Source organism: Gopherus evgoodei, chromosome 2, assembly GCF_007399415.2.
Source record: "Gopherus evgoodei ecotype Sinaloan lineage chromosome 2, rGopEvg1_v1.p, whole genome shotgun sequence".
Lineage (NCBI taxonomy): Eukaryota > Metazoa > Chordata > Testudines > Testudinidae > Gopherus > Gopherus evgoodei.
This window is the reverse complement of record NC_044323.1, coordinates 80,251,654-80,270,688: the sequence shown is the minus strand read 5'-3', so window position 1 is coordinate 80,270,688 and position 19,035 is coordinate 80,251,654. Positions and strand designations below refer to the sequence as shown.

The 19,035-nt window shown below is 41.5% G+C and overlaps 1 protein-coding gene across 3 annotated transcripts in view; it reads left to right on the top strand.

Annotated features, from left to right (window-relative positions):
* Positions 1-19,035, top strand: part of ACAD11 (acyl-CoA dehydrogenase family member 11) — a 59,236-nt gene that overhangs the window by 36,943 nt on the left and 3,258 nt on the right. The window contains exons 14-20 of one of the 3 annotated variants that reach the window (XM_030551108.1): positions 12,358-12,424; positions 13,485-13,570; positions 13,789-13,860; positions 15,137-15,291; positions 17,467-17,583; positions 18,630-18,741; positions 18,819-18,883. In XM_030551108.1, the coding sequence (XP_030406968.1) occupies positions 12,358-12,424; positions 13,485-13,570; positions 13,789-13,860; positions 15,137-15,291; positions 17,467-17,583; positions 18,630-18,741; positions 18,819-18,883 (674 nt within the window). The remainder of the gene's footprint in view (positions 1-12,357; positions 12,425-13,484; positions 13,571-13,788; positions 13,861-15,136; positions 15,292-17,466; positions 17,584-18,629; positions 18,742-18,818; positions 18,884-19,035) is intronic. The other 2 variants (XM_030551109.1, XM_030551110.1) reach the window with 2 other exon arrangements.

Here is a 19,035-nt window from a genome sequence, read left to right as displayed (position 1 = left end):
TTGACATACAAAGGTGAATGTTTCCAGTGGGTCCCCACTTCTACAATTTATTAAGGGATAGTAGGGGATGCTTTATTGGGTCTTTCAGTTTGGCCGTGTGCAAGATCAAATAAAGCCAGAAGGCTGGTATGCAAATATAGGGGAGTCACATCTTACGTGGGGGTTAGGTTCTGAAGTCAGCGCGTAAGGCAAAAATCGCGTATAGTCAAATGCTCATTGAGTGGAATGGCGGGTGGAATCACCCACACTACAGGTACAGTATGTAAATTGTTGTTTTTCTCTTTTGTTTTTGTTTTACTGAGCACGTATAGGGGAGTAGTGGGGGCAAAAGACATATCTGGCTTTAAGATTAAGCTTGATAAGTTTATGGAAGAGATGGTATGATGGGATAGCCTAATTTTGGCAATTGATCTTTGATTATCAGCAGATAAGTATGCCCAGTGGTCGGTGATGGGATGTTGGATGGGATGGGATCTGAGTTACTGCAGAGAATTCTTTTCTGTGTGCTGGCTGGTGAGTCTTGCCCATATGCTCAGGGTTTAGCTGATCGCCATATTTGGGGTCAGGAAGGAATTTTCCTCCGGGGCAGATTGGCAGAGGCCCTGGAGGTTTTTCGCCTTCCTCTGCAGCGTGGGGCATGGGTCACTTGCTGGTGGATTCTCTGCAGCTTGAGGTCTTCAAATCACAATTTGAAGACTACAATAACTCAGACATAGGTTAGGGGTTTGTTATAGAAGCGGATGGGTAGGGTTCTGTGGCCTGCTTTGTGCAGGGGGTCGGACTAGATGATCACATTGGTCCCTTCTGACCCTAGAATCTGAGTCTATGAGTCTAATTAAAATCGTGTAAGTTAAATGTGCCTATGTTGCGACTCCACTGTCATGGAAAAGCCAGTGATATGTTATCTGCTAGGACTGAGGATCAGATCTAATGCCCAAAGGAAGAATTCTCAGCCCTGATGGGCAATGAGTGAGGCCCTGAATGAGGCTGGAGCATTATTATTATTTAATTATTTCTATGGTATCTGAGATGATGTGCCACTTTCCAGAAACATAAACTGACAATGTTCTTGCCCAGAAATGTTTATAATCTAATTTAATCATGACCCCACAAGTAATGTATCAGTTAACAATAGTGAGAAAGACAGATTTATTCAGTTAGGAGGTTGTGTCAGTGTTTTGATTGTCGACATTCTAGCAGATTGTGTATTCTCAAGAGTTTACAAAACAAGAGGGTCTTGCCCAGATTAGTTTATCTGGCCAACCTCATGACAGTGACACTGCTCTTTTGTATATATACAACATCAGCGGCCTTCCACACATACTTTGACAGATTTTATTCTGCCCTGTCATTTTGTATCCTGTAGCAGTTCAGTATTTTACAGTAAATGGCATACAGGATGCCAGACAGAGAAAGCAGAAAGCAGGCCAGGGCTTTGCTTTTTGGTATAATGGATAATTAGTAGCACCTGCCATGTTCTGCCTGTGCTGAAATCAGTGTAATGTGTATAGGTTCCATTTTGCAAAATGGAAGGCTAGAGCCAGGTGTAGCAAGCATTGTTTCAAGTCTTTTGGTCTGATTTGTACAGCATAGAAAGAAAAATAGGAGGAGAGTGGAATTTCCAACTTTCAGAGAGAGAGTCCTGATGTAACAACATGTTGCTTGTCTATAGGGCCTTTCGTCTGAGACATCAAAGCACTTGACTCAAGAAGGAGGAGATTTAAGAAGGAGGAGATTTTTTTTAAAGGCCCTTAGGTACCTAACTCCAGTTGACTTTCAGCACAGACATTTCAGACAAGGAATGCTGTTGCTTAAGGGTCTGATCCAAATCCCCTTGAATCACCGGGAGTTTCTTGGATCAGAGCCTAAGAATGCACAATACCACTAGACAACCAGTTTAGGACCGAGAAAGAAAACTGTCATGTCCACTTGAAACTGCAGGGAGAAGATAGCAATGAGAGTTAATATTTATTGGGAGGGAGGCTCAGTTCAGTGGTTTGAGCATTGGCCTGCTAAACCCAGGGTTGTGAGTTCAATCCTTGAGGGGGGGCATTTAGGGAATTGGGGTAAAAATCTGTCTGGGGATTGGCCTATAATCTCCTGTGGTCCCTTCCAACCCTGATATTCTATGATTCTAAAATGGTGTTGTTAGCGATGTTACTGGCCAATAGGCAGACTCTGGAAAAATCTTAATTTGACAAACTGTGTCTGATGTCCCAAAAGGTAGAAGTTGGTGTTCCACCATGCTTAAACTCTTCAGATTCAGCTTTGGAAGATGTGGGGTAGAGCCCCTTTCCCAGACAGGGGAGAGAAAGTATAATATAACCTTTAGGTAGGTTAGCAGTAGGACACTTGAAATAAATAAATAAGGCGGGGGGGGCTTTTAAGGAGTGGAGTAAACTTTAAAATGATACTGAACTTTGTTTAGCTTAGCGAGTGTGACAGGATGTTTTTGACTAAGTATCATTTGTTCATGTTTCAAGATACATAAGCAGTGCCCACGCAGAGCTCTTGTTGCCTTTGCTAAAAAGCTGAATGTGCAGCTGCATCAAAAATAAAGCCAGCAGCCACTCCTTGTCTCCAACACATAACCAACCACAATAAATCAAGCCCAACCAGCATTTCATCCCTCATATATGCTAGCCCTTGTTATGCTCCATGCTTCCTGAAAATCTGGGGAAATAGTTCAGCCTTGCAGCATGACCTAAAAGATTAACAAATTTGGACTATTTTGAAGGAGAAGGCGAGAGGAGCAGCATTCAGGACCCCTCAATGAGAACAACTTGAGACCAGCTCACTCTCTTACTCTGACAGGCCTGCAGCTCAGATGCCTCTACTGACTGCTCATGGCGGGGTGGCACAGAAAAGGAGGTACTCTCTCAAACATACAAACCACAAGGCGGGATACATCAAAACCAACACCTTATAACTGAAAATCAGTAGGCAGCCAGGGCAATTCACAGAGCACTGATGGCATCTTTTTGGGGCAACAAACTCTGTTTAATAACGGAGCTGCCACATTCTGCACCAATTTCAGTTTCGGGATTGAATTCAGCCATGCCAAACCCATGAAAAAAATGCAGAAATTGGACTGGTTTTTGGCTTAATTGGCTTATGAGTTGCTTGTTGGCTAGTTTTTGGCTTTTAGCTTGTTGCTTGTTGTAGGTTGTTGCTACTGCTTTTTTGTGGGGGGGATCGGTTCCCTGCAGGCAGGGGTAAAGGTAGTCAGGGGTGCACAGCAGCTGGCCCACCACAGTCTCACCATGCCAGGTGGAATCTAGTCAGTCAGAGTGTTGGGGTTCTTAAGGATTGGCTTGTTTTGGCCTTGTTTTGAAATGTGATTAGGCTGATTTTTGGCTTATTGTGGAAGTCAGGGTGCTTATTTTCTGCGTGAAAGTGGGCAACTGTGGTTAAATTACAGCTGATCCAAGTTTTTTTGCCCTAACACTGGGTAGTGCACCACTTCTTTGTTTGTTTTTTCTTTATGATAGAAGAGGATAACACCACCTCCTCTCTGGGGCTTTTCTGCTGTTAATTTTATCCCTCTTGATTTACTTTACTTCAGAAAGATCAGAAATGCCTGGTCTCTCCTGGTTTTGCTGGGGGGCCACTGGGACATGTTTAGTGTGAGGTCTATCACCTTAACAGTGTGGGGGGAAAAAACAACAAGCGGGTTGTTTTTTAGTTAGTTTCTTTAAAAAATATATAACATTCTGGCCTTCTTTATATATCATGAAGAAGCAAAAGAAGGCCAATGTGTTTGTTCCTTCGCAGACCTCCCACAAAAGGTAGACCAGATCCAGTATATTGCAATAATCTACTCTTGAGTTGATGTAGGCACAGATCACAGTAGCAAGGCCCATAACTGAGGGAAACTACCACAAATTCATAGTCAGATCAGGGGGAAGGGGTGGAACCTTTCCTGAAACTAACAACACTTGGGGCTCTAACCCCCCACCCCCCAGATTGTGAGCTCTAGCTACATATAATTGGCAACCATCCTCAGGAGCAACAACAGAATAATTCTCACTGTGACTTCTGATTGCTTCTCTTCGACACACCCATGCTCCCCTTCTCCCCCAGTACAACCTATTCAGCAATATCTTGTACTTATCTGGATTGAGCTTCAAGCAGTTAGCTCTCATACATGCTTCAATCTCCCCCAAACACTGAATAAGGCATTTATCAGCAGTGCCTGGGTGGGATGAGATAAAAATATAGAGTTGGGTGTCAACAACTTATCAAAAGCACCACAGCCCATGCTTACTGACTAACCCTGTTAGTCGCTGGCCCATATTGAACAAGAGGGGACATAGGTTGGAATCCAGTGGAACTACACCTGACAGCACTTTTAGGAGAAAGAGCTATCGCCCCACACCACCCTCTCAGCCTGTTACCCAAGAGCAGCTCTGCCCACTGTAGCTACTACCTACAGGACTGTCAATAACACCTTTTCATCAATGGCCTTGAAGGTAGCCAATAGATCAATAAATATCAGCACGGACACACAATCTTTGTTAGCAGGAGAAGGTAATCTAGAAGTCCACAGTGCAATCTGTGGCATATTTGGGTCTGTACCCAGAGCAACAAGGGTCAAGGATATTCTTGGCATCTAAATACCAAGAGTTGGCTTGCTCTAGCCGTCTCTATAACCTGAACCCAGAAGGAAAGAGTAGATGCTGGACAATACATAACCAGATTGTAAGTATCAAACTTTGGCTTCTTGAGCAAGGGTCTCACAGCTGCTTCCTTAAGAGAAGCGGACACATACTCTCTCTTAAGGGAAGAGTTGATACTCTTCATCAGCAATGGACTCGTTTTATCTCTGTTTTAAGTGCAATTGAGTAAAAGTAGGTAATTATGAACATGCATTTCTTTAGTTTGGAACCACACATAGGGAATTTAGAGTAGGATCACAAAAAAAACCAGGGTTGACCATAATGAGCTAACATGTTTTTAAATACCTTTATCTCTGTTCTACATCAGGTGCCATGGAGTGTTTAAAAACATGTTAACTAACATGGCTAACCAGACCTCATTTTCCAAGTCTAGACAGAGTTATAGTCTAAACATTTTGGCCAACTTCTGAAGAAATAAAAATAAGGACAGCTAATTAGAATTTGTCTAATATACATATTGAAATGTACTTGCAGTCAGCATTCAAAGTCTGCTATTCCTATTTGTTGAACATTGGGTTTCCTGCAGTCTTACTATTAATTCCTGCCAAAATGGCAGTTCCAGCTTCTCTGAGTTCTGTTTTTGTTTAATAAAATGTAATAAATACCAAATTGTTTTGTAAACAAGATTGAATTTCGGACTTGCAGAAGCACAGGAGTCTTCTTTTTGTCTCACCCTGGAGCAGAGATCTCTCTCTGATTCTTACAGTTCTTTTCTAGGATGGAAAAAATCATATGATTATCAGACCTTTTGACTTTTGAGGGTGGGAAAAAATGGAAAGCAGTTTTTCCCTCTTTCCATAGGAATGGAAAACTCTGCTTATGTTGAAAACTCTGGCTTTCTGTGCACCGCAGGCCACAGAACCTCATCCACCCATTCCTGTGATAAGCACACAATCTCTGGCTGAGTAACTGAAGTCCTCAAATCATGATTTACGGACTTTAAAAGTTACAGAAAATCCACTATTTACTCCAGTTCAAGCCAGCAAGTGACCCATGGTCCATGCTGCAGAGGAAAGTGAAAAAGGCCCAGGGCCTCTGCCAGACTGGGTGAAAGTTCCATCCTGACCCCAAATATGGTGATCAGTTAGAACCTGAGCCTGTCAGCAAGGCTTATCAGCCAGACACGTGATAAAGAATTCACTGTAATAACTCAGAGCCCTCCCCATCTAGTGTCCCATCACCAGCCACTGAGATATTTTCTACTAGTTGTTGCAGATGGACCACATGCCACTGTCCGTTCATAGTGTCCCCTCCATAAACTTACCAAGCTCAATCTTGAAGCCAGTTAGGTTTTTTTTTGCCCTCATTGCTCCCCTTGGAAGGCTGTTCCAGAACTTCACTCCTCTCTGATAGTTAGAAATTTGTCTAATTTCATGCCTAAATTTGTTGATGGCCAGTTTATAACCATTTGTTTTTGTGCCACCATTGGCTCTTAACTTAAATGACTCCGCTCCCTTCTCATAGACATCCTGTGATTGATCAGTACACCCAGGTCTTTCTCCTACTTGGTTGCTTCCAACTGATATGTCCCTAGCTTATAGCAAAAATTCATGTTATTAGTCCCTAAATGGATGACCTTGCACTTTGCAATATTGAATTTCATCCCATTTCTATTGCTCTAGGTTTTAAGGTCATCCGAATCTTCTTGTATGATGTTCCAGTCTTCCTCCTGTATTGGCAATATCTCCCAACTTTTGGTCATCCTCCAATTTTATTAGCACATTCCCACTTCTTGTGCCAAGCTCATTAATGGAAATGTTAAATAAGATTGGTCCCAAGACTGGTCCTAGAGGAGCTGCCTTAATAACCTCCCTCTAGCCTGACAGTTCATCTTTCAGTATGACCCGTTGTAGTTTCCTCTTTAACCAGTTCCTTACTCACCTTTCAATTCTCATATGAATCCCCATCTTCTCCAATTTAACTAATAATTTCCCCTGTGGAACTGTATCAAATGCCTTACTGAAATCCAGATTAAATCTATTGCATTTCCTTTGTCTGGAAAACCAGTTATCTTCTCAAAGAAGGAGAACAAGTTGGCCTGCCACCATCTACTTTTTGTAAAACCATGTTGCATTTTATCCCCAATATCATTTACCTCTATGTCCGTAACTACTTTCTCTTTCAAAATGTGTTCCAAGACCCTGCACACAATTGAGGTCAAATGAACCTGTAGTTTCCTGGATCACTTTATTTCCCTTTCTGAAAAATAGGTACTATATTAGTAATTCTCCAGTCATAGAATATGATCGCCAAGTTTACGGATTCATTAAAAATCCTTGCTGATGGGCTTGCAACTTCATGTGCCAATTCCTTTAATATTCTTAGATGGCGAATCTCTCCTCCCCACCCCCATTTGGTCCCATTAAACTGAGTTTGATTTCCACTTTGGATTTGGTAATTTCTGCTTCCAAATATGCATTTCCATTAACCACCCTGCCACTACTCCAAGCTCCTCATTACCCTTATTTAAAACTAAGGCAAAGTATTTGTTTAGGTGCTGGGCCATGCCTAGATAATCTTTAATCTCCACCTCATCCTCAGGGTTTAACAGTCACACTTCTTCTTTTCTTTACATTTATATGGCTAAAGAATTTTTTACTACTGGTTTTAATTTCCTATTCCTAGGTCTAACTCTGCTTGGCTTTTGGCAGTTCTCAATTTATTCTTACACTTTCTGACCTCTAACAGGTAGCTTTCCTTGCTGATCTATCCCGTCTTCTATTCCTTGTAAGCTTTCTGCTTTCTCTTAATAACCGGTTTGAGATGCTTGTTCATCCAGTCTGGTCTGAAATCCTTCCCTATGAATTTTTCCCCCTTGCTCGGGATGCAGGCTCCAGATGATTTCTGCAAGTTTGACTTAAACTAATTCCAAGCTTCCTCCATATTCAGATTCTTGAGTTCTTCAGTCTAGTCCACTTTTCCAGCTACTTCTCTTAATTTTTAAAAGTTTGTCCTTTTGAAAAGGACCTTTGTTGCCGACCAATTTTTGTCTGTCCTTCCATTTAGTTTAAACTGAATTAGCTCATGATCACTCAAACCAAGACTGCCTTCTACAACCAGTTCTTCTATGAGGTCCTGGGTATTTACCAATACTAAATCTAAATGGCATCATATTTTGTTGGTTGGTGACCATTTGGTGAAGAAGAAATCTGTCAGCTATCACATCTAGGAATATAGTATCACTTGTCCTGCAATCTATAGCTGGGAAATTAAAGTCTTCTACAATTACACAATTCCTGGTAGTGTTGATTTCTTTAAAAATATTAAATAGGTCTCTCTTCATGTTCAGAACAGATTCTGGGGGATCTGTAGCAAACTCCAAGCACTATACTCATAGAGCCTCTTTCTTCTCCAACGTGATTTTGACCCAACCAGATTGTTTTATCTGTTCTATCACTTTTAATTTTTTTACAGTCTATCTTGTCATTAATATACAATGCTACTCCACCACCTTTGTCTTTATTTCTGTCTTTCTTTAGCAGTACATACCCTTCAATACCTGTACTTCAGTCATGAGAATTATTCCACCATGTTTCTGTTATTGCTATAATATCTGTTTTCACCTCCTGCACTGGTCATTCTAGTTTCTCCATTGTTATCCAGACTTCTTACATTGGTGTACATATATCTTAGTTGTTGTTGCTTGGCTTTGCCCAGATTCCTCTCCCTATTAGGTATGGTCATTCTACTGCCAGTATTGCCTACTTGACTGTTAGTGCCAATACTAGTGACATTCCTGTTGGTGTCCATTCTTCAACCCTCTATTGTTCCATTCTTCATTGCTGTATTCTGTCTTCCTTGATTTTCCTCCTGCTCAGCATTAGAATCAGGCATGGAGCATCTTCCAACTGTCTACCCTGAACTCCTAGTTGAAAGCTGTTTTAATCAGTTGTGCCAGCCTCCATCCCAGCACTTTGTTTTCCTCTCTGTTCAGGAGGAGTCCATCCCATGAAAACAGTCCTCTATTTGTGAATTCCACCCAGTGGTCGAACATCCCAAAGCCCTTCTTATAGCTCCATTGCCTGAGCCATCTGTTGATCATCATAATCTGGTCTCACCTTCACTCTCCTCCTCTAAGGACAGAGAGAATACCATTAAAGGTCACCTGAGCCTCTATTTCTTTAATGTCTTCCCCAGTCAGGCATAGTCTCCCTTGATACATTCCAGTGAGAATCCAGCAGTATCATTGTCTTCCATGTGGGAACAAATCAGTGGGTTCTTTCCTCATCCCATTAGAATCCTTTTAAGCCTCAGGTTCACATCCTGTATCTTAGCTCCTGGCAAACAGCATACCCATCTGTTTGCTGGATCAGCTCTGGTGACACGCCTGTCTGTTCCTCTTCGTAGGGAGTCCCCAGTCATGTAGACCTGCCTCTTCCCAATGTTAGTGTAATTCTCTGGCCTTCCTCCTTTTGTTCCTTCTGGCTGCATGTCTTATGTCTTTTGTTCTCACTTGCAATCTTCTGAGAGTCATCCTGTATCCTCCTGGGACTCCGAGCTTTGGCTGTCTCCACTGATTCTTCCCCTCTGCTTCTCTCCTTTGCCCTCCCACTTTCTGTTACTACCTTCCGTGTCCATTCATTTTCCAAGTCAGCAAACCTGTTCCTCAGCTCATCTGTTCAAATCCTCTTTAAACCTCATTAGTAGTTTCTGCCAGCATCTCCCAACCTTAGATCTTTTCTTCCATCAGCTCTATCATGCAGCACTTCATACAAACAAAGCACCGATCAAGTACCTGCTCCAGGATAATGTACATCCCACAGCTTCCACATCCAGTCATCTTCATTGTCTCTTCCATTCCTTGGATCACTACCACTGCTACCTCTATGGCTGTCATAGCCTTCCTGCCTAAAGTCCTGTCAACGAGAAGAAAAGCACATGCACGTACGCAAGCCTTCCCCCCCTTCCAATCTCTCACCTCAGACTCCCCCATTTTCAGCACTGTTTGCTAGCTCCTGTGTGCTGTGCCCAAGATTGAGATATTCCCTTTTCTCCGTGCCATTGTGCTATTGATTTATAAGATCTGACCAGATATCTTGTCTCAGTGCTGAACCATGCACTAACTTAAAAATGAAAAGTTTTTCTAATTGTTGGACTATACGATTATTGAGTCATAGAAACTTTTTTCCTAATTTTTTTTTAATGTGACAGTGATGCAGTTTAAAATGATTTTCAGTTATTTAAATAATAATTCCAGAAGGTCACATTTTGTCCTGAAACAGGTTTTATGATGAAGCTGCATTACTGAAGGGTTAGGAAAATAACACCATTACTCATGGATTACAAACTACAAGATAAACATTGTTTGAGTGGAAGGGGCGATATATATTTTCCTGGGTGTATCTGTAGCACCAACAGTCTGATACTGTGAGTGTTTTCATCTGCACCCTTTACTTTACCATGCTAAATTAAAATAGCTTTAGGAAAATACTCACCAATGTACTATACAGTGCTATTCCCCATATCTGTTACTAGTTATATCACCTCTTTTCATGACCAATTCCCAGAGTCTACAGACCATGAGTCCTTAGGGGCATGAGACACAGGCAATCACATTAGCTGTTCCTCCACAAAAATGCTACCTAGAAACCTACCCCATGGATGTGCTGGAGAGAGAGAAGAGGGGTGGGGGTGGGGTTGGAAGAGACTCCCATTTGTCTTCTCAGTACATTGTAATGTACAAACTTGGTCTGTTTTACAGCTGAGTGGGACATCTATGTTTCACTTTGGGAACACTTTGCTGTATAATCTAGACTAATCCAGAATCTTGTGAATTGTTCCTGACTTTTTTTGAAAGAGACCTTTTCTTTTTTCCAGAGATTTTTCTATCAATATGATATTTCAGTTTGCAAAGTTTACATCTCCAGCTTACGTTTCACAAAGTGCTGCTAATTCCACTCCTAAAGAAAAGCTAATGTGTCAGGAAAGAGGGAAGTAAACAGCCAGCACTCTTGCCCTCCAAGCAAAAACAGCCTTTAGCAGAAGAAAGTAAATATCTCTCCCACCTTGTTACTCTTAGGACATGCAACTGTAGACTGTTCCTGTGTCAAGGTAGCTGTGCTTTTGTGGTGGCAGCTCTCTTCAAAGCCAGGCTGGCTATGCTCCCCAGGCTGTAGTTATCGTCAAAGCTCCTATGGCAGCTTGACTCTGGTCACCATAGCTCCATTTCCAGCTACTTCCCCATACAGTAGAGATCCCTCAAGCACGGCTGGGGCAGCATTTCCACATGTTTTCAAAGCTGCTATTCAGACGAGAATGGTTTAAATGTCAGTTGATACAATGGGCACACTGTACTGAATAGTGAAAAACGGCTTGGTGTATGGAAAAGATGTTCCATTAGCGTGAGGTACTACCCTGAAGTGTGACTTGAAAAGTGTCATCGTGGGGTTACCGTGTTATTGTGTCTCAGTGATCTCCTTATAACCACTTCACTTTACACCATAAACAGGATGGATTTACTGACTACCAGCTCAGCAAACTTGAGACTATGTCTACACTACTGCAGGATCGACGCTGCTGCGATCGATGCACTAGAGGTCGATTTAGCAGGTCTAGTGAAGACCCACTAAATCAATGGCAGAGTATTCACTGGTGGACTCCAGTATTCTTACAGGAAAGAGAGGAGTAAAGTAAGTTGATGGGAGAGCATCTCCTGTCGACCCAGTGCAGTGTAAACACCTCAGTAAATCGACCTAAGCTATGTTGACTACAGCTGTGTTACTCACATAGCGTAATTTAGGTCAATTTACCGCGATAGTGTCGACATAGCCTCAGCTTGGGATCTGACAGTCGAATTGTGCTTTTGGTTCATTACCACCAGTAATAAAGATCCTGCAGGTCAAATCCCATCCTCAGTGACACGATCTGTGTAAGTGTGATGTCTTCATTGGGCATTGTCATGGCAATTTAACAATTCTGCTGATAGATGTGCAAGGTCAAACAGAATCCAGCCCATTCTCCCATAGCTATGGTGTTCCTGTAGGATGTAAAAAGGACCAAAGCTATGTGATGGTACTAAAGCAAGGAGATGGGTCTCTGAATAGATCATAGTGGGGGAGCAGATCTGTTGAGAAGTCATTTTTTAGTCACTGTTGTCATCCAGATCCATATAATCCATCCTAGAATAATCTTTTGGATTATCCATTACATTTTTGGTTTTCTGTGACACAGACATATATCAGATAATGCAGTGGCTGGCTCAAAAGACCACTGATGTATTTTCAGATAAGAATTCCCATTGAGTTTAGTTTTGTCTTGAAACCAGAACAAAGCACTTTGAATGAGAAAAAAGAATGCTTACAAAACTGGCTGTGCTTGAAGAGGGCAGCATCTGGTTTGAGTGAGTGAGTGCTTGCCTTGGTTATTTGCTCAAATGCAAGGGTGATGGAATTAATTTAGACTCCCTCTTCAAGCACCTTGTTTGATCTTTTTCCTAGGAAAATAAAAATGAATGATGGAACTGGATCCCGGCCATTTTCTGTTTGATTTTTTTTTCATGTTAATCAAGTGGTTGCACTTCCTTTTCTATTCAATAGCCCAGAAACAGCATAGATAATAGATTCCTCACCTTTGCCATCATTACACTAAAGAAACATTGTAAGAAGTTGTTCTGTGAAACTTCATTAAATTACTTCCCTAGAGAGATTTTTATGTGAAAAGCTATTTCTTGTGTTTTTAGGGGCTGGGAATACAAATTGCAAAGTTGCAATTGTGATGGCCAAAAATAAAAATCTTTCTGCATCCAGGTAAGAATTAAATGGTTATGGAGACATTTGTTCAGGATCCAAGCAAAGACATTCAAAGAAAAAATCCATTTATTGAACCAGCCATTGCTCAAAACACCTTTACATGGAACCATTTTAATTGCATTGGTCAGTTACAGTTGAGTATGGTTTAGAAATGGAACCTTAGGCCATGTACGTACCCTCAGAAATCTAACTGACCAAACTTTAGAATTTCTCAGGTAAAGAGTCCAAGTCATCAGGTACTCTTGAACTGTGTGGATTGGATCAAGGACAACATATGGCCTTAATGTCTTTAGTTCTCCCTTCAGCCTTTGAAAATGTTTCCTTTAAAATCAACGTAATGAATACTCACTTTTTACAACTAAAGCCTACCAGCAGACCTGCTTTACATTGTTAATTCATTTAATTGTGTTGCTGAAGCATTACTAGAGGGTGGAATGGTTCTGTGAATATTAATAAAGGCAAAACTATACACAGTGTGTCAGATCAGAAGAACTTAGTGCAAGAATCAAATCAAAAGGGCTGAATCCTGCTCCTACTGATGTTAATGCCAAAACTCCCATTAACTTAAATGGGGCAAGATCAAGATGCCAGTATACGTGGAAAAGTTAATTGAATCACAGGGTTTAACAGATCATTCATACCACAAGTTCTGAAAGCAGGGACTTTAGTATTTCCTCGGTCTTCTCAACCCAACTATTCCTGACATAATGTATTGTAGTTACATGTACATCAAGCAGAGAGAAAAATATGAAGGCGTCTATTTTGATGCTTACTATAGAACCTTAGGCTAACACTCAGGGCGCACACCTTCTATCTGGCACCCTTCTCTGAGTGTTGGAACCCAATCTCCAGCTGCGCAGCCCCCCGGGCACAGCATTTTACCTTCATTTCTCCCCCTTGCTCCCCATTCCTAAACACATCTCTCTCCTACATCTCCACCCACATGTGTAGCACAGGAGAGTACAGATCATACAAAACTTTTTAAAAGTTGTACTTAATAAAAAAATCTAAAATAGCTATTGAGATTTCTCCTAACTGTTACTTTTATCTTGATTAGGTACAGACAGCACAGTATGATCATAGTTCCACTGGACATACCAGGCTTGAAACTTATAAGACCCCTTTCCGTGTTTGGCTACCTGGGTAAGGATGAAATCGTAATTATCAGCCATGTTTGCATTTGTATTAGCCTACTCGGGATCTCAGGAGTAATAATTATACTATAAACATAAAGTACTAAAGACACTCTTCGAATGCATATCTAATAGGAACATCAGTACTGAGCACCTGTAATTTGTGAGTGAATATTGGCTAGAACCAATTTTATACATGGATATTTTGTTTTTTCTTTGTGTGATTAGATCAGCCCCACGGTGGACATTTTGAAATACATTTTAATGAAGTGCGAGTACCTGCTTCCAATTTAATACTAGGTGAGCTTCACTGGTAACTGTTCTTTGAAAGTCACTGCAATGACACTAACAAAGTAATTGTGTCCTTTTAAAATCTGATGAAAGCTGTGATGAATAACCTTACTATGTAAGGAATATGCCATTAAGTTTTTGTTCTTCCTTTATATGTTTAACTGCCTCTTGGAGAGAGAATTTCATTCTTGACAGTAGTGTCAACAGGGGTGGAATTGGGCCAGCACACAGTCCCTTAGCGGTACTTTTCTGCCTCAAAACATCTCTTAGTAGTCTGCAGCATCTGAGTTGTCTCCTCTTCATAGCAGAAGAGGAGACGAATTGTGCTTAATCTGTTTCCAACCTATTGACCTTCTGCTCAGCCAGGAAAAGGGTTCAAAGTGTTATCTTTTTTCCCCCTCCTCCAATAACCTAACATTGCAGAATACTCTTAGTTTTTATCTTTTTGGTTTTTAAGTAGATATGGTTGCTGTACCAGCAGTGCCAGAATTCCTCCTGCACTGTGGCAGGCCAAAGCAAAGGCTATGGAATTCTTATCCAAGAACAAACAAACCTCTTAGAAGTTTCCTTCCTTCCTAATTCCTTCTGAATACAGCCCAGGCCTCTCAACAGACAGGTCTGCCTCAGAGTCTTTCAAAACAGAATTCTGATGTAGCCTATGGCCATGCTATCCTGAACAAGCCTGATCTTGTCAGAATTCTGCATGGGCAACAATAGTTATTACTTGCCCCTTCTTGTAGGAGGAACGTTTTGACCTCTCTGACTCACACCAAGTCTCATCTGGGGAGAATCTAGGATTTATGTAGCTTCTTCGCCCACCATGTAAGTGCTTTGCTGAATCAGAGTTTTATTGAATCACCCTTGGAACTGATCTTTCAGTTGGACTTTCATCCCTTATGCCCTGGGAACCACAAATTAAAAAACCTCAACTCCCATAAAAGTTGATAAAAATGTAAGAAATAATTAGGTAATTCAAACCCAGCTGGAAACCAAAATAATAACCCCTTAGGCACAAATAGTATTGACAGAACCTGAAGAGAGAGGGGGAGTTGCTGTGTGTTGCTTTGTGTGAATACGTATAGGTATTAAACAATTAAAATGGCTACAGTGCTGCAAAATAATCTTTGTAAAGAAGCTCCTCTCTAGGGTAGCATCAGACAATGCCTGCAGTATGGCCACTGATTTTCTTCAGAGCAGAGGTGCGCAGTTATTTGAAGCATTGAAATGAGTTCCATGTGGCCATTTTGTTTCCCACCTCTCTCTGTTTTTGTTTCCCACCACACAGGTGAAGGAAGGGGTTTTGAGATCGCTCAAGGTCGGCTTGGGCCAGGCCGTATTCACCACTGCATGAGATCCATAGGTACAGCTGAATCTGCGCTACAGATAATGTGTGAGCGTGCAGCTCAGAGGGTGACCTTTGGGAAGAAACTGTACCATCATGTAAGCACACTACCTCTTTGCCTAGTTTGCTATGAATACCCCTTTGCTTAGCTCATGTGGAAGCCTGGGATTCTAACAGCCACAGTAACAATCACTCTAGAAAAGGCTGAGATGTCAGACAGCATTACCCGTAACCACCAATTCCCATCAACTCTGGAGATGCTGTAGGTTCAATATCTGTCTCAGATAGGAAAGAAAATATTAAGGTTGGGAGAGTCTCAGTTTTGATTGTGCCAAGATCTGCAATCTAAGTGAATTCCTATAGTTGTTTTCCTAACAAGTACTAAAGCCCCATTCACTGTATTTAAATACACATTTTGTAGCAGAGTTTTGGCTGGTTTTCTCTGATCATCATGGACCAGGACTCCAGAAGCAGGGCACATCTGCAAACCCTGGATGTGTTTTCACGGACACAAATTTGCATTCACCGTTATTGGGCACTTAGATGTCTAGCTTTGACTTGTGGGCTCAGTCATTGTCTGGGCACTGTGTGATCATAGCTAGAAAATAACTTTATTTTTGCCAGTGCAAATCAATGTTAAGGCCAGACATTCCTTTCTGACAGCTTGGCCTGTTTTGCTATGTCTGTAAATTGATGTGCTGAAGACTTGCTTTGGTTGGCAGACATCAAGTATTTCTGGGTCTCAGCCAAGCAGACACAAATGTTTGTTTGTCTTTTTTCCACAAAGTGAAGACTTGGAAAGAAGGAAGTGATTGCAGCAGATTCTGGAAAATGGTTATACAGAACTGATATAATTAGAAATAGCTGCGTTAAGTGTCTTAGCACATCACACGGAACAATTAAGCACAAAACCAAAGTACTACCATTAGCATGGCCAACAGTGGAATCACCAAGTGCACACGTTGTCAGAGCCCCTTTCAAATAAACAAAGAAAGTTAGGCTTTGTCTCCAGTGGCAAGTGACGACGGTGTGAACAGCGCTTTGGTGTCAGGAGCGCTCTCCTGCCAACCACACTAACATAGGCTTAGAAACATAGCCCTAGAAACAAGATTGTGGGGTAAAATTATTGGGCCAGATCCTCAGCTACATTGACTTATGCTAACTGAGGCTCTGGCCTGCTGTGTTCACAGAAGTGCAAAATGGAATTTTTATCATTTGTGAATGGCCCAGAGGCTGTTCCCTCTGAAGGGCAACCTCATCCTGGAAAGACAGCATAGAAGGGTTGTTATCAAGGTCTTAAATTACTGCAAACAAGCTGAGCTTGTGCAATTGAGTATAGTGGGATTAGTAATACATTGGCAAAAATAGTAAAGGGCAAATGCACTAAGAACCACAGCACAACTGTTTCCCTAGGTTGTGAAGCGCCTCATTCCCCCCTAGATTTGAACATTTGAGATAACTAATTGAACTTAGTCCCTGACACTTTTTTTTTTTTTTTTTTTTTTTTTTTTTTAATGTCATGGAAGGACTTTGCAGGGAGGTGGGTTTGAACAGGTAGTAATGGCAATGAGAGGAGGTGCAAGTAGAGCAGAAGTAGGTAACACTACCAGAGCCTGAGGGGAGTGGAGAGTCTGAGTAGCAAGCAGGCAGGTGTACAGAGCCAGAGCAATGGGAAGAGCCTAACAAGTGAGGATGGGCATTTCAGAACTACAAAAGTAGTAAAGAATCCTGTGGCACCTTATAGACTCACAGACGTATTAGAGCATGAGCTTTCGTGGGTGGCATCTGACGAAGTGGGTTGTCACCCACGAAAGCTCATGCTCCAAAACGTCTGTGAGTCTATAAGGTGCCATAGGACTCTTTGCTGCTTTTACAGATCCAGACTAACACGGCTACCCCTCTGATACTTGAAGCAGAACCACAGCAACTCTGAGGCTGAATATTGCCCATCACATCCACGAAGACACACTGCTGTCTCTCTGGCCACTTAGGCCTTGGGCTCCAGGGGTCGGTAGTTGAATAAGAAAAGCTTTTATTAGTTGACTGTGTGTCTGGTTAGTTTTAATTGATGGTCCTCTCATGTGTAGAAGTGGGCTGATTTTCAGAAGCGCTGAGTACACGTGATCAGCCCACTTCTATCCAGGAGACTTATTTAAACGTCCAGCATTGAAAACTTTGCAAGTGTATAGCTAAGAGAGGCAAAGAGCTGTTCTGAAAACCCAAATGATGATGTTCTGTTTCATGCCCCCAGTTTTCTCTTTATGTCTCTACAGGAGGTTGTTGCCCATTGGATTGCTGAAAGCCGCATCGCTATTGAGCAGGCCCGATTGCTTACACTGAAAGCAGCCAGCAGCATTGATACCAAGGGCAGTGCACAAGCAAGGAAAGAGGTAAACAGGCTTGGACTGGGTTTTTTTGGTCATTGAGGGAAAAAATTAAATTAATAAAGGGCCCACTTTCAGGATTCGCTCCTATCTTAATAGAGCTGATGGAAATGTTTTGACAAACCCCAGCCTGTTTATGGAAGAGAACACTTCCACAGAAAATTCCATTTTCCATTTATTTTTTAACAAGATATTTTTTCCAGTTGTCAAAAAAAAAAAAAAAGGGCAAACTCACTGTGTTTTAAAAAATAGAAAATGGGTGGGGTTTTTTTTTTGTTAATTTCCTGGCACCTCCTTGCCCTTTTCCAATCAGTTCTGCTTAATAGATTTACCCCTGTGAATCCAGCAAAAAAATACCAGGGGAATTTGAAATCCAAGAGTCACTACATTGTCTTAAATCTGGCTCTCTTGCCCCTCCTGTGCAAAAGCTTGATATTTTGATCACCTGCTGTTATTAGCCACTTAGAACAGGTTAAAGATGCCCAGTCATTGATTGGATACTGGTAATCTTTTACCTGATATATTTATTTATATTCCAGGTGAAATCATTACTTGTTGTTCTAAGCCTAAAGGTATAAATGGGGTGGAGTGCATTTGGATGGACTAGAGGATAGGTACAGAACCTTACTCTCTCAGGCCACAATCCTGCATGGTGCGAAATACCCTACATTTCTTTGGGAGCTAGCACCTTGCAACAATTATTTGAATATAGCCCAAATTTGATATGATGTTAGTCCAAGTGTCCCCATCACAGAACAAAGCCGTTGGCAGTCTTTGAGAGACCAAGAATTGTTGTGTGTCCAAAGACTGAATAACCTTTTGTAGCCACTGAGGTCATTCCTGAAGGTCAGGGTAAGTAACATTAAAGGTGGAATGGAAGCTTGCAATCCAAAGTCCCTGAGTTGTGGCAAATGCACAGCTTGTTACAATCCAGCTCTTGGAACTGGGCCTGTGGAAAAAACAGGACCAGAGCTGTGCGAAATTCCTATTTCCTGCACCCCTTATGGTGGAAAACTCCTACATTCAGGTTTGTTTGTTTGTTAAAATGCAGGATAGCTATGATCAAGGTGGTTGCACCCAAGAGCTGTCCTTTAAAGTGGTGGACTATGCAATCCAAGTTTGTGGAGGAGCTGGAGTTTCTCAGGATTTTCCTTTGGCTCGTATGTGAGTAGGAGGGATATCTATCCCATGTTTCTAAAACACTAGCAGTATTTCCCCTTTCTTGTCAAACTGGTTAAAAGGCTCTGCATTTCAGGTGGGATTGAGCCAAATTCTGCTGGGACTGGAGCTGGGCAGTTTCTTTTTGGCAAGTAATTTGATTTAAAAAAAAATGCAATTTCAGCTGACCCAAAACTGTGAATTTTTATCAAGTGTTGTCAGATAGTTTTTGACCACTCCAAAATATTCTAATGGTTTAGTATATCAAAATTACATGTTCTAACCCAATGTCAAAATTTT